Raw genomic sequence first — 13,529 nt, 5'->3', positions numbered from 1 at the left:
AGCATTTTGTGTCCATCTAAGGTTAAAGTTATTCTGTTTTCTCAGAGCTGATATCATAAGAACCAATTAGTTTAACTGCAAGGTGGTGTGTCAGGAGCAAAGATCAAATTAATGAAGTATTAAACAAATTTCACATAAACATAGATTTATAAAGAAACTAATTGTATCTCATTCTACAGAATTAATTTATACCCCATATAAATGTTGCTAGATTGTACAAATTTTGCAGGAGTTATTTGAGGTCTACACAGTTTGACATTAGAAGTTATTTACGTTATTATTCGTGCCAGCTATTTCTTCTCTTTCATTGGGCTGATACATTTGGAATTTTAGCAGTGCGAATGCTTTTTAGTAAATGACCTAAGTGATCACTCTATACAGGCATGAAGAACGAGCTTTGACAGGTTAATTAACTGTAGTAGACAAAACAATGAGCCAATATCCCCTTCTGAGATTCATAATTTCTCGGAGTATGCGACAATCTTACTTAACAGAGTATTCGGTTGGAACTGAAAGAATGTATTGTTCTCAGGGTGACATTGGGTAACAAATCACTTTTTCAAGCATAAAGGGAGCATAGGAGGAATTTGCAGCATGCCAGAAATGTTCTAATGTACTTCTTTAATTTTGCTAGATACTTTAATAAGTTTGAATATTGCAAATATTCCCCAAATGTTCGGAGCTGCAAACCAAACACAGATGGAATCTCGTCTTTTGAAAACCTGTTGGCCAGCACCATTCTGCGAATCTTTGTGTGGTTTGTGGCATTCATCATTTGTTTTGGAAACGTCTTTGTTATCTGCATGAGGTCGTTCATTAAAACAGAAAACAGGCTACACACCCTTTCTATCAAATCACTCTGCTGTAAGTATTGCCTGAAGATTTGATTTATAAATGGTACAACATAACTAGCTGGAGATTGTGTGATGTATAGATAGAATTATTAAGAAAAACATAGTTAACACTAGTATAATGCCAAAAAGCTGAATATTTAATGCGACTGGGAAAATATGATTCAACCGGCAATAACAAACTGTCGGAACATGAAAATGCAAATGCTGGTTTACAAAAAAAAAAGACACAAAGTGCTGGAGTAACTCAGTTGGTCAGGCAGCATCTCTGGAGAATATGAATAGGTGACATTTCAGCTCAGGACTCTTCCCCCAAACTCTGTTGGAAATTCAACATGCAAGAGACAGGATTCCAGATTTGGACTTGAAACAAGCCCTTTGGCCAACTGAGTCCGCTCCGACCTGTGATCAACCCGTACACTAGCACTATCTTACACACTAAGGACATTTTAAATATACAGAAGTCAATTAACCTACAGACCTGTACGTCTTTGGAGTGTGGGAGGAAACCAGAGCACATGGAGAAAACCCATGCAGTCACAGGGAGAACGTACAAACTCCGTACAGACAGCACCTGTAGACAGGATCGACCCTGGGTCTCTTGCGCTGGAAGACAAGACAGGTTCCACAACTCTACTGCTGTGCCATCCCAGGATTCCAGACAATTATGAGAATCCCAAAGACAAAGAAATATTGGCTTGGAGATCCCATTGCACCTGGTAAGCACTGCATGGGCAGTGTCAATCAGGATCCAGCAAAGAGTAGCTGGGCACGATTGCCCTGTAAGCATTGATAATGAGATTGGGACGGGAGCAAACCAGGAAACTACCTTAAGGAAGGTCTAGCCACAAGCTATGGGGAGCCTTGGACTGCACAGCAGTGGAGGTGAACAATGGCTGTGAACAATCCCAAAACTTTATTCGGAAAAGTGTAGGAGGGCACTCAGCACCTTAGCTAATACTCATCTCTCAACCAAAATCAAATGGTCTGATTATTTATTTCATTGTGACGGTTTGTGAACTTTATTAGCAGCATTTATCCTACACCTCAATAGTAAAAACACTTTATTGCCTTGACGTCTAAAGCCTCCAGTTTTATGCAGATCATCTGCCTTTTGGTTGAGTTCGATGTTGGATGTATTGGGGATCTGAAATTGAAGTTTGAAATCATAGGCATGAGCAGAGGATAGGAGTTTGGGGGAGAATTAATAGTTGCCGGGGATTTGGCAGGGGTAAGTTGGTGAAGGTAGGTTGTTAGATGTCTGGGGACATTGGGAGAAGGAGCAGCAGCAATTGTTAAGGGTTTAGGGCTATCAGAAGAGGGATTGGGCAGGTCTTTCCCAGAGGTTTAGGGGGAAGGGTGGTGGGGGATGCATAGTTTGAAGTGGGTCATTTTGGGGTTGGGATTGATATGTAGAAACATAGAAAATAGGTGCAGGAGTAGGCCATTCAGCCCTTCGAGCCTGCACCGCCATTCAATATGATCATGGCTGATCATCCAACTCAGTATCCTGTACCTGCCTTCTCTCCATACCCCCTGACCCCACAAGGGCCACATCTAACTCCCTCTTAAATATAGCCAATGAACTGGCCTCAATTACATTCTGTGGCAGAGAATTCCAGAGATTCACCACTCTCTGTGTGAAAAATGTTTTTCTCATCTCAGTCCTAAAAGGATTCCCCCCTTATCCTTAAACTGTGACCCCTTGTTCTGGACTTCCCCAACATCGGGAACAATCTTCCTGCATCTAGCCTGTCCAACACCTTAAGAATTTTGTAAGTTTCTATAAGATCCCCCCTCAATCAATCAATATGACAAAGTATTTGAGAATTGGGAAGAAGTAGATAATGGGCACAATTCTGGAGAAGTTGATCATTAAGGAAGGGTGGACTGTTTGTTGGATCAGTTGACGGAGAAGAGTTGTTTGGGCTGGCAGATATTGGGCGATGGCTATGGGTGAGCCGTTAGCCGTTAGATTGGGTAAGGTTGCATGAAGGATCCGTGGGTGGTTAGTAATCAGTGTCAGTGTGTGAGAGGGTTTGTAAGGTGGTGGTTGGTTTGAGCCCATGGATGTGCTGCACCTCACCACATAGCTGATCTCCTCCCTTGCATTTGCACCTCAGATGCACGGGGGATCTGGAAGAGATCAAAGTACGATCTTATTGAAATTGAATCATAAGGCCCGGTGCCATCCAACTTCCAGGCAAATCTGTCAGTTGTAAAACACATAGGACTTTAAGAGATCCTGAAGAGTGCTCCAGCGCTCCACAGAGGCAGCAACTTTCTCAATGTATCTTTGTGTTTATTTCACAGGTGCCGATTGCTTGATGGGAGTCTATCTCTTCCTCATTGGTGCCTTTGATGTTAAGTACCGTGGGGAATATAACAAACATGCCCACCAGTGGATGGAAAGCACAAAATGCCAGCTTATTGGTGCACTGGCCATGCTTTCCACTGAAGTCTCTGTCATGCTACTGACATACATGACTCTAGAGAAATACATGTGCATTGTCTTCCCATTCAATCACTATAGACCAGGCAAGCGGCAGACCATGTCAACGCTGATATTAATCTGGATTGCAGGTTTCATCATTGCAATCATCCCACTGTGGAACAAGTCCTTGTTTGGCAATTACTACGGAAAGAATGGAGTGTGCTTCCCTCTTTATTCTGATCAGTTCGAGAATCTTGGAGCAAGAGGATATTCTACCGGAATATTTCTGGGTAAAGCAATTTTTGTTTTCTGTTGTTTTGATATGGATTTGTAGGAAAGAGCAATTTCCCATTAAGTGAGAAAACCTGTATTATTCAAAACAAATTCTGCTGAGAAATTAGCGTTCAACTTCCACTGAAGTACTAAACATTTGCTGCATTTGTTATTGTTCATTACAACTCCCAAGAAAATGTACGCAATTGTTGGTAGTTTGTAAGATGGGACTCTTCATCTGATAATCATCTCCCATGATAGAGCACAGAATATAGTTTCTGTTTCAGGACCCTGATGTTGGGCAACGTGGCCTGCCCACCAAATGACTGAGGGTAACTAGATGCTCATGACTGGGGAGATTGGCTTGGGAAAGGACGCTGCGGTTGGTTATCTTAAAAAGCCACAAAGTGCTGGAGTAACTCAACAGGTCCAGAAGCATCTCTGGAGAACATGGATAAACAACGTTTTGGGTCGGGCTCCTTCTTCAGGCTGAAGAGGTCTGAAGAAGGGTCCCAACCCAAAATGTTGCCTATCCATGTTCACCAGAGATGCTGACTGACTTGCTGAGTTATTCCAGCACTTTATGTCTCTCTCTTTGTAAACCAGCATTTGCAGTTCCTGCGTTCTACATTTTACAGTTCTACTGCAAAATCTGCTCAATGTATACTTACCTTGAAGAAGTTCTCATCCTCTTTCAGTCTGAAGATGGTTCCCAACCCGGAACGTTGCCTCTCCGTGGTCTCCAGAGATGCTGCCTGACCTGCTGAGTTACTCTAAAACTTTGTGTCGTCTTTTCAAAATCAGTATTTGCAGTTATTTGTTTCTACATTGGTTTGCTTCTCCTTCCAGCGAATGTAGAGACATTGAACAATAGCCAACAAGGATAATGTTAAATTGAAAAGTAAAATATATAAAGAGGACAGGGCTCGTGGTGGCCAGTGGAAGTTTTTAGGAGCCAGCCATAAAAGACTGAAATGCTAATAAGGAAGCGCATAGATATTGAGAGAATATCCAATCAAACAATGGATATATAAATAGCAAGGTAAGTGTGAGACCGAATCGTCCTATTTATTTCTCCATAGAGACAACATTGGCGAATAAATAAAAGGAAAGAAAGAAATGGAAGATATGCAAAATTATTTTTTGCGTTAGTCTTCACCATGGAGTTAATTGTAAATATCAGATAACAGATGAGCTAATTTCAAATAACATGTCCTTAGTCTCTGGCGGAAGTCATAGTTGTATTAAAGGATAATCATGTTTAACAAATTTGCTCAAATTTGTTGAGGATGTAACAGTTGATCGAGGAGAACTTGCAAATGTAGTGTGTTTAGACTTTCAAATGGCATTTGACGTTACCAAATGCGAGCCTGTTTCATTCATTAAAAGCCAAAGATATTGTAGGAAAGATGTGAGCGTGGAGTGAAACTGGTTATCACATAGAAAGCTAAATATTTTCTTAATAAACCTTTTTCTTTGATCACCTGTCCTATCTAGATGCAATTAGCATTAACATCACCAATCTCCTGGAGGACACAGCGAGTTAAGCAGCATGGAAAGGAATGGTCAATGGTTTGTGTTGAAACCGTACATTGGTGCTGACTTGCCAGCCAGTCCTCTCCATTCACAGATGCTGCTGACTTCCTCCAACTGAGTTCCTTCCAGCATCTCTTGCCTCTGGTGTTGGCATTGATATCTATAGTTTGATTATAAATTGAACCCGCTGTAGCTGTCTAGGAATTTAAACTAAAATTAATAATTCCTTTTAAACTTTTTCTCAGATGTCACCATTATCAAAAAAAGGTTCATCGCCATCATTCAGTTCTTCTTGTCACATCCGGCTTGTGTGTGAATCTCGCTATGTCAATGTTATTGGCTCTTAACTGCCTCCCCAGTTTAGGGACCATTAAATCTAGACAATAGGTGTTGATATTGGTGACAAAACTCATATTCCATATACAAAAAAATAACAATAAATGGCAAGCCACTCAGTTCAGGAGCCAAGTGGGATTGGACAATAAATGTCCGTGACTTCCGTATCTCATGAAGGAACATATAACAAAAGACTGAGCATGGTTTAAAAAAATCTCTTATTAGTGAATAAGGTCGATGATGTTGTTTTTCTGTGCAAATATCCGTAAATATCCAGCAAACAAAAAATCAGTGTTACAGGAACTCAGCAGGCCATGCAACAACTGTGGAGGAAACTGGACAAACGATGTTTCAGGTTGAGATCTTTCTCCAGAATGACGGACGAGAGAGGGAGGAACTGGTGGAGCTGAGGGGAAGGGATGGGACCTCATTCTTCCATAAACATTCAATTCAATTCCAAAATAAACGATAAAACCACAGGAGTGCCCTCTAATTTTACATCCTGGATATCAATGAGCCTGGCTATTTATAGGATAACATGCCTTCCTTATAATTATTGTTCTGGAGATATGTAAAAAAGAATTTAAGAATGTAATATTTAACATTACACAGAGAAAAATAGATCACAAGGTCTGAAGAAGGGTCCAGACCTGAACCGTCACTTGTCCATGTTGTTTAGAGAGGATAAGTTACACAAAAAAACAACAACAAAAAATGCTGGAGAAACTCAGCGGATGCAGCAGCATCTATGGAGCGAAGGGAATAGGCAACGTTTCGGGCCGAAACCCTTCTTCAGACAGCTGTCTGGGCCGCTGAGTTACTCCAGCACTTTGTGTCTTTTTTAGATTGGATTTACTTAAGTGCAGCTCTATATTTACCTGTAAATGTGCATGAAAATTGAATATATGCTATTGATACAAAATGGTCACATAGAAAACAAAAATCTTTTCTTAATAAACCTTTCTCTTTGATCACCTGTCCCATCTAGATGTAACTTGCATTAGCATCAACTGTCTCCTGGAGGACGCAGCAAGTTATAGTGCATTGTCCATAACTCAAAGCTTGTACTGTGTATAGTACATTTAAGCTCCACAGATTTATATTACAATTCATGTTGATGCCTCCACCCTTAATCTTTCAGTGTCACGGTGAACATTGCATTTGACATTTTGCGAGATCTTAGTCAGTCCAAATAGTTCAGTCAAACTGTGATTAATGAACGTTAATTGTGGCCATCATTTTTGAAGATTTATTCTGCCACATGTAACTGCTGGCACAGCATATTGTCAGAATGCAGTTTTACATTATGGTATGTGATCTTGTGGCCCACAGACCACAGGGTCTACTCGCTCGAGTCTATTTGATTCCTAACAGTGCGTGTTTTCTTGTAGGTTTGAACTTACTAGCTTTCTTCATCATAGTCTTCTCCTACACCAGCATGTTTTATTCAATCCATAAGACGGGAGCACAGTCAGCTGAGAGGAGTTTTTTTTCCAGAGAGGTGGCGATTGCAAAACGTTTTTTCTTCATTGTGTTCACTGATTTCCTCTGCTGGATCCCCATCTTTCTATTGAAGATACTATCTCTACTCAGAGTAGAAATACCAGGTAAGAAATCAAAATTGGGTAAGTTTGTGCCGCTACCTGTGAACTGACTGTGTTGCTACAATTGGCAATAACTGGAGTAGAGATGGTGCTTCTGCCTGGGGCTTTGGGGAGTGACTTGTTTTTCTATGTGCCCTGTAAATCGCCCCCCCCCCCCTTGACTCAACCTTTGGTCATCTGTGGTATTATGCAATAATAGTGTAAGGCTGAGCAGAGGGGCACTAGGACCCTGTGTGCCAGAAGCCAAGCTCCAGTAACCGGATGTGACTGGAACCCAGGGTGTGGGCAGTTAGGGAGTTGCCTGGCCTTACACACGAGGCTGTTACTGTTGCTGCTGTTGTACAGATTAAAGATATACTCTGTTTACGTCGTGGTACGAGCCTTATTACAAGCATAACTCGACATCATCTACGTGTATCAGCCTCAATGATTTTAAAATATTCTGCCACAAGATGCCTTGAGTTTTTGTAACTTTAACAAATGCTCAGCATCAGACCTATCAGACCTAAGCCTTATAGTCTCTTTTAACTTGTATGCATCCATTTTAGAGTCTCCCTTGAAATATGATCTCAGATAGGTTTGTACATGCTGTGGCCTCCATTTTATTCTTACGTTTGGTGGTATGGAAAATTTCCATAACATATAGCTATTATAATACAATCTACGCACGATCATGTCTTATATATGTTTTACTCTTCCTGAATGAGCGTCAGAAATCATTTGTATACTGTTTTACCTGACCATGGAGCCATCACTGTGATCTGATTCACTTGATTCGAACAGGACGGATAATTTTATGCAAAGATGCAAAGCAACAAATCTGATATATTTTCCAAACACCTTAAAGAAAATAACCTCTGCAGATAGTGATTATTATACGTTATCATTATTTGGGGCAGCTTCAACTGAACAAACGTGTCACCCAAACTCACCAGCCGCTGTTCCCACTGCACCCTTTTTATGAGTGTGCTCGCAGGCCCAGTCATCCACTGGGAGGCCAGTTCCCCACTGGCTGGAGAGGTATAGCTGAAGCACACTTCCTGGAACTGGCACTCAGCAGGAGCAGATGGGAAGACTTTAGTCCATGTGCTTGCGAAGCCTTCGTTTCTGCCAGTTTGGGCAGCAAAGCTGGTAAAGAAGGACCACTCAGCCTTTGTCCATTAATAGTCACCTCATTTGATCTATTTGGTTTTAATAAAAAGCAGACAGCAAAATTTATTTCTGATGAACAAGCCACAAACAGTATAACCAAAGAAGGCCAACTAATTGACCAGTACAGATATACAAAACTGGATAAAGATTGTTACACAGTTTTGAAATATTATCATTCACCCACAAAATAGAAATGATAATTCTCATCATCAACACCGATAACTGATGTCAGCCCAAAGAGTAAAGAAAATCACCGCATTTAATAAAAGATTTATTCAAAGGTAACACTGTGGAAGGAGTTAGTCAGCACAGATAGTCCAGATAACGTTATTAAAATATCATGCAGTTGTTATGCCAAATAGTGATATTTTCTAATTAGTTTACAGATTGTGTGTAATCAACTCTTAATTATTTTTGTCTGAAAATCCTTTGAGTTATTCTATCCCCAGGAATGTATTATGTCACGTTCATTTATTCCTTATAGAAAATGTAACTTATTCTTTCTTATTTTGTTAACAGGTAACGTGACATCTTGGGTTGTAATCTTCATTCTGCCTATAAACAGTGCCCTGAATCCAATCCTCTACACAATTACAACTGCATCCTTTCAGGAAAAGCTAAAGCAGTGTTTGCAGAGCCAAGATTTTCTTGGGCCAACAAAGAGCCTCACAAGTAGCACGCAAACGAGCAATGTATAGCAGCCGCCCGCAAGAGCTTCACTCGAGGGAGTGCTACCATCTTACTTTCCGAAATGAGTGGTTTGTAACGTGGCCAATCATTACAACGTTGAATGAGGCTTACCATCTCGGCAAGAGCAATCACTGTGTAACAGACTCACATCTGACAGCATAATTCGAGGGAGCTTTAGCACCACATTTCATAATCCCATCGCTGAACTGTGGGAGATGTATATCAAGTCTGGACAAATAATCACTGTGTAACGCAACTATTCCTGGTGACCACGTCTCTAACAACTTCCCATGGATTAGTGCAACATCTGTTACCTTTACTGCCTAACAAATTATGATGTACAAACCACCAACTTAGCGTGCACTGAGTGCGGGAGGAAAGGGGTGAGGCACCCTCCATTTATTAGTTGGCATGCATTATTCCACCCTTTCACCAGCTCCAGACCATGAAATTGCTCAGTGTCCCTCCCAAATCATCATACACAATTGTGCCACTGTTTTTCACCACCAAATCATACAATATTGATACAGAGACTGTACAGCTATCTTTGCTTTTGAAAGCGAAACTGGCAGTAAAATAAATTTGGACATTACCAATTGAGGAAAAGCATTTTTTCAGACTTAGTAATTTCATACTAAGCATATATATCACACACATTGTCAATGTCTAAACATTGACACTGTGGATGTGCCATGTACAGTATATCAACATAATGTTGTGGAAGGACCGAATGGCATTTGTACAGACGTGGGTTTGCACTGTGAGTGTTAAAATGTGTATTTCCATGATCTTATACAAATATCACTTCAACAATAACTGTTTGGTCTGCTATCAAGTGTGAGCTGCTATGCTAAGTTGATATGTAAGAAGGAACTGCAGATGCTGGTTTAAAATGAAGGTAGACACAAAAGCTGGAGTAACTCAGCGGGACAAGCAGCATCTCTGGAGAGAAGGAATGGGTGACGTTTCAGTCTGAAGAAGGGTCTCGACCCGAAACATCACCCATTCCTTCACTCCAGAGATGCTGCCTGTCCCCGCTGAGTTACTCCAGCTTTTTGTGTCTACCTTCATGCTCAGTTAATATGTCAGCTCAACCAAATTGCGGTAGACATATTGAAGAACTGGCAGTGAGATGTAGATGACTTATAGAGTGTCCGATTACAGAGGACATTCCTTCTTAAAGGGTGAACATGAACAGGTTCTCATATTGAGAAACTTACAAACTGTGTGGCACTAATCTCAAGTGAATTTCTCTCTTCCACTTGCTATGTGGTGTAATATTACGTCGCACTTGAATTGTACGCAACTTACTTAAAAGTAAACTATTCTTTTTTACTAGATGTGCGTTGTGCATGTAAAACCTTCTATTGTAAATGTTTTTATTATACTAGACGGGACTGAACTGCTCCTGTTTTTCAATTTATGAACTTATTACTATTCCTTGTGACAATATGTTAACAGGTATTACATTTTAACCTATATGTGCAGTTTTTAAAGCTCATGGTAATTTATGAAGGTGATGAATTTATGAAAGTTTTATCCAGTGGCTTGTGAGTTATAACCCAGAGACCTATTCCAAGAAATGCTAGAATTTTTTGTTCTTGCTGTGTAATCGTGTGTCATTTCATGTGCTTGCTCATTGTTATTGTGCTGCCAACTGCTGGAATTATATTGTGCCAATAGCAAAATGTTCTTTTCGTCCAGTACATACTGTATGTGAGCAGAAACTTGACACATGAATTATATTACCAAACAGGAAGATACAGTCCGAACCTGAACAGAGTACATGTGAAGGGGCTGACATTGGAACATGCACAGTCAGTTTTGAAAGGATTACTCATGCTTAGTTTGTGTACATGATGCCAGATTGAAATTTGAGCAATTATGGGTAAAATCCATCATTGTGGTTTGAATCGGCTCTGTGGATTAGAACGATTAATAACGCAGATAAAACAAAATTGCGTTCCATTTTGTTCAACAGTGCTTGATAAGGAGAGTCTAAAAGGACAACACAACATTGCTTATTCTCGGCTGCAATTAGTTCCACTAACTTAATGTTATGATTGTTCTTCCAGTCCACTGATAACAACAGTAAGGCCACATATGCTGTTGGGAAAGGTGGAATGCAAAGGGCAAAGACCATAGAATTCTTAAGTGATGGAATTATTCTGTTCGCATTCAGGCTAATTGTGGTACCACTGCTCCTACTCTTGCAGATAGCAGTCTCCAGGTCAAAACTGACACAGGATCCTGTCTGCGCATGTTAACACCTTATCGGGCAATGCAATAGAGCTGCAGGTAGTTATTTTAAGCTAGGTCCAGATGATTAAAAAGGAAGGTTTGCAGAACCAACTCTGCATTCTGCAATACAACAAAGTGAAATTTAAATTGGGAGAGTACCCGGGCTTCCCTGATGCCTTATACCCGAGACTTTCATAACACTTCTACTCAATCTCCTGTGTTTTAAAATGAACAACACCCGCTCCTCCAAAACAATGTTTTTTTTATTCATTCAAGGGATGTGGCAACATCCAACTATCGTTCAGCTTTAATTGCCATTGACCAGGCGGTGGTTAGCTGCTTTCTTGAACCACGTAATGGCCCCAAAGGATAAAATTAGGTTTAAAAAAAAACCTGTTAACTCATGGACGCAGATAGAGTATCTTTTTATTCCATATCGATTTAATTACTGGAATTTCTCATAAGCAGACTTCTACAGACCTTGAAACATAGTCACGAATCTCCTCTGAATCCACTCTATTACAATTCCTTCCTTACTATAAAAATGTTGACCAAAAACAAATATTCCAGTGTGCCCCGCTGAGAGATTTATACATTTTTAATTTGATTTTTCTGTTCTTAAATTCTGTGCCTGGCCAATGAAGTAAAATGAGCTGTAAAAGTTTTCATAGCTATTTATTTGTCCAGTAACCTTCAGGAATTAGTGGAAAATGCAGTCCAAGTTCCATCTGTTCCTCTACATATCTCAGTTTCTGCAAATGAGTGTGTGCCTCTTCCTTATGTATGTTCTCCCCAATACATTACCTTGAACTTCTCCAGACTGAATTCTATTTGATGGTCGCCACCCATCTGATCACCCCATTGGTACATTCCTGTTGAGTTTCTCACTCTATCACATTCCAGATTGTGCTATCATCTAGGCACTTCTTAATTTTGCTGTCTACATTTAAGTCTAAATACATCTCAAATAACCATTATCACCAGAGAGAACTGAAAACGTTACATCTTCTTAATTGAGGTGCAACTAAGATTTGAAGGCAACTATGTTGCAATTAGAGTATAGTATAATCAGATTTAATTGGATAACTGTACAAGTCCTCCTCCCCCTTCAGTCATGGGGTAGACTGATTCCCCCTCCCCCACCCCCCCAATCACCAATCTTTGCCCATCGCCATTCCTGGACTTTTCACTCGTCACTTTAATTTCATCTTTCATGAATCTTGTTGTGTTTTAGAACTGTTGGCAGACACATTTCCCTCCTGGGATGAATAAAGTTCTACCCGATCGTATAGCACACAAAGAAAAGCTTTTCACTGTAGCTCGGTAGAGGTGACAATAATAACCCAATACTAATACACAAGAAATGAGTGCAGTTATGGGGGCCATTGAATCCAATTCCCTCAAGATTAATGTGCTTTTGAAAAATTACAAAACCAGAATTTAGGGAAAGCATTTAGTTATGTAGACAAGCAAATGATATTTAAGGGCCTGTCCCCCTTGGGCGTTATCTGCGCGTCATTTATGCGACATCATTTACGTGTCATGACGCACGATGCGCGCGTCGTGACGTGCACGCTCGTGGCGCCCCAGGATTTTGGGATTCACAAAATCTTTGCGCGCCACCTGCATGATGCGCAAATGACTCCCAAGTGGGACGGGCCCTTTAGTTATGCAGACAAGCAAATCACATAAACAATAACAAATGATATTTATTTTACACGTTTAACGGCAAAAACACTGCAAGTCACTGCATTTCACACAGATTCGAAAAGAGATAAAAGCGCAGGACACCAATCGTGTGGCCATCGATATGGTTTAACAATCATCTTAAAGAAGGCCATACAGTTTATGGAGGGACTATAGGGTCAATTGTTGACCGTGACTTGGGGGGATGCAACAGGATATCGGCAGCAGATGATCTCAAATTTAGAATGGGTACAAGGAGGGGGTACTTTAAAACACAGCAGCAGTCAGAATAATTCCTTGACACCATTTATGAGTATAAAAAAATATGCATTTTCTCGGAGAAGTGGGAGAGAGAAGTCAAGGCTAGTGGTCAACAGCTAGCTAAAAGGGGCAGACTCATTTGACCGAATGACCTTTGCATATATTTTCCTAATTTTTATATTTTAAAGGAAATTATACACGTGACAGCCGTTTCAGGTTCAATTAGAAGTTTTAAACATAGTTATGAAAAAGAATTGAGATGCAATAATTAAGCATTTTAAAATTGCTCTAATGAATTGACATTGTCCATAAGGTGGTGAATTCACACAAGCACATTCATAATACTTTTCTTTTCCTATCCTCAATATGAATTATTAGAATCTGCACATTCTAATTACTTTTACAGCACAACATCATTGTTTTTATACAAACTTTTGTGGCCTAAATTACTAAACATGTTTTTTC

General features: G+C 40.2%; 1 protein-coding gene across 1 annotated transcript in view; it reads left to right on the top strand.

The window, feature by feature from the left end:
• The window catches only part of LOC129702337 (relaxin receptor 2-like), an 88,724-nt gene extending 76,464 nt beyond the window's left edge, over positions 1 to 12,260 (top strand). Inside the window, exons 16-19 of the mRNA XM_055644090.1 lie at positions 635 to 864; positions 3,165 to 3,575; positions 6,822 to 7,037; positions 8,706 to 12,260. Coding sequence (XP_055500065.1) covers positions 635 to 864; positions 3,165 to 3,575; positions 6,822 to 7,037; positions 8,706 to 8,884 — 1,036 coding nt within the window. The 3' untranslated portion in view covers positions 8,885 to 12,260. The remainder of the gene's footprint in view (positions 1 to 634; positions 865 to 3,164; positions 3,576 to 6,821; positions 7,038 to 8,705) is intronic.
• Positions 12,261 to 13,529: the final 1,269 nt, after the last annotated feature.

The sequence above is a fragment of the Leucoraja erinacea genome, chromosome 12 (assembly GCF_028641065.1).
Source record: "Leucoraja erinacea ecotype New England chromosome 12, Leri_hhj_1, whole genome shotgun sequence".
NCBI classification, from domain to species: domain Eukaryota; kingdom Metazoa; phylum Chordata; class Chondrichthyes; order Rajiformes; family Rajidae; genus Leucoraja; species Leucoraja erinaceus.
Note: the sequence above shows the minus strand (reverse complement) of the source record. Positions and strands in the feature narration are given on the sequence as shown.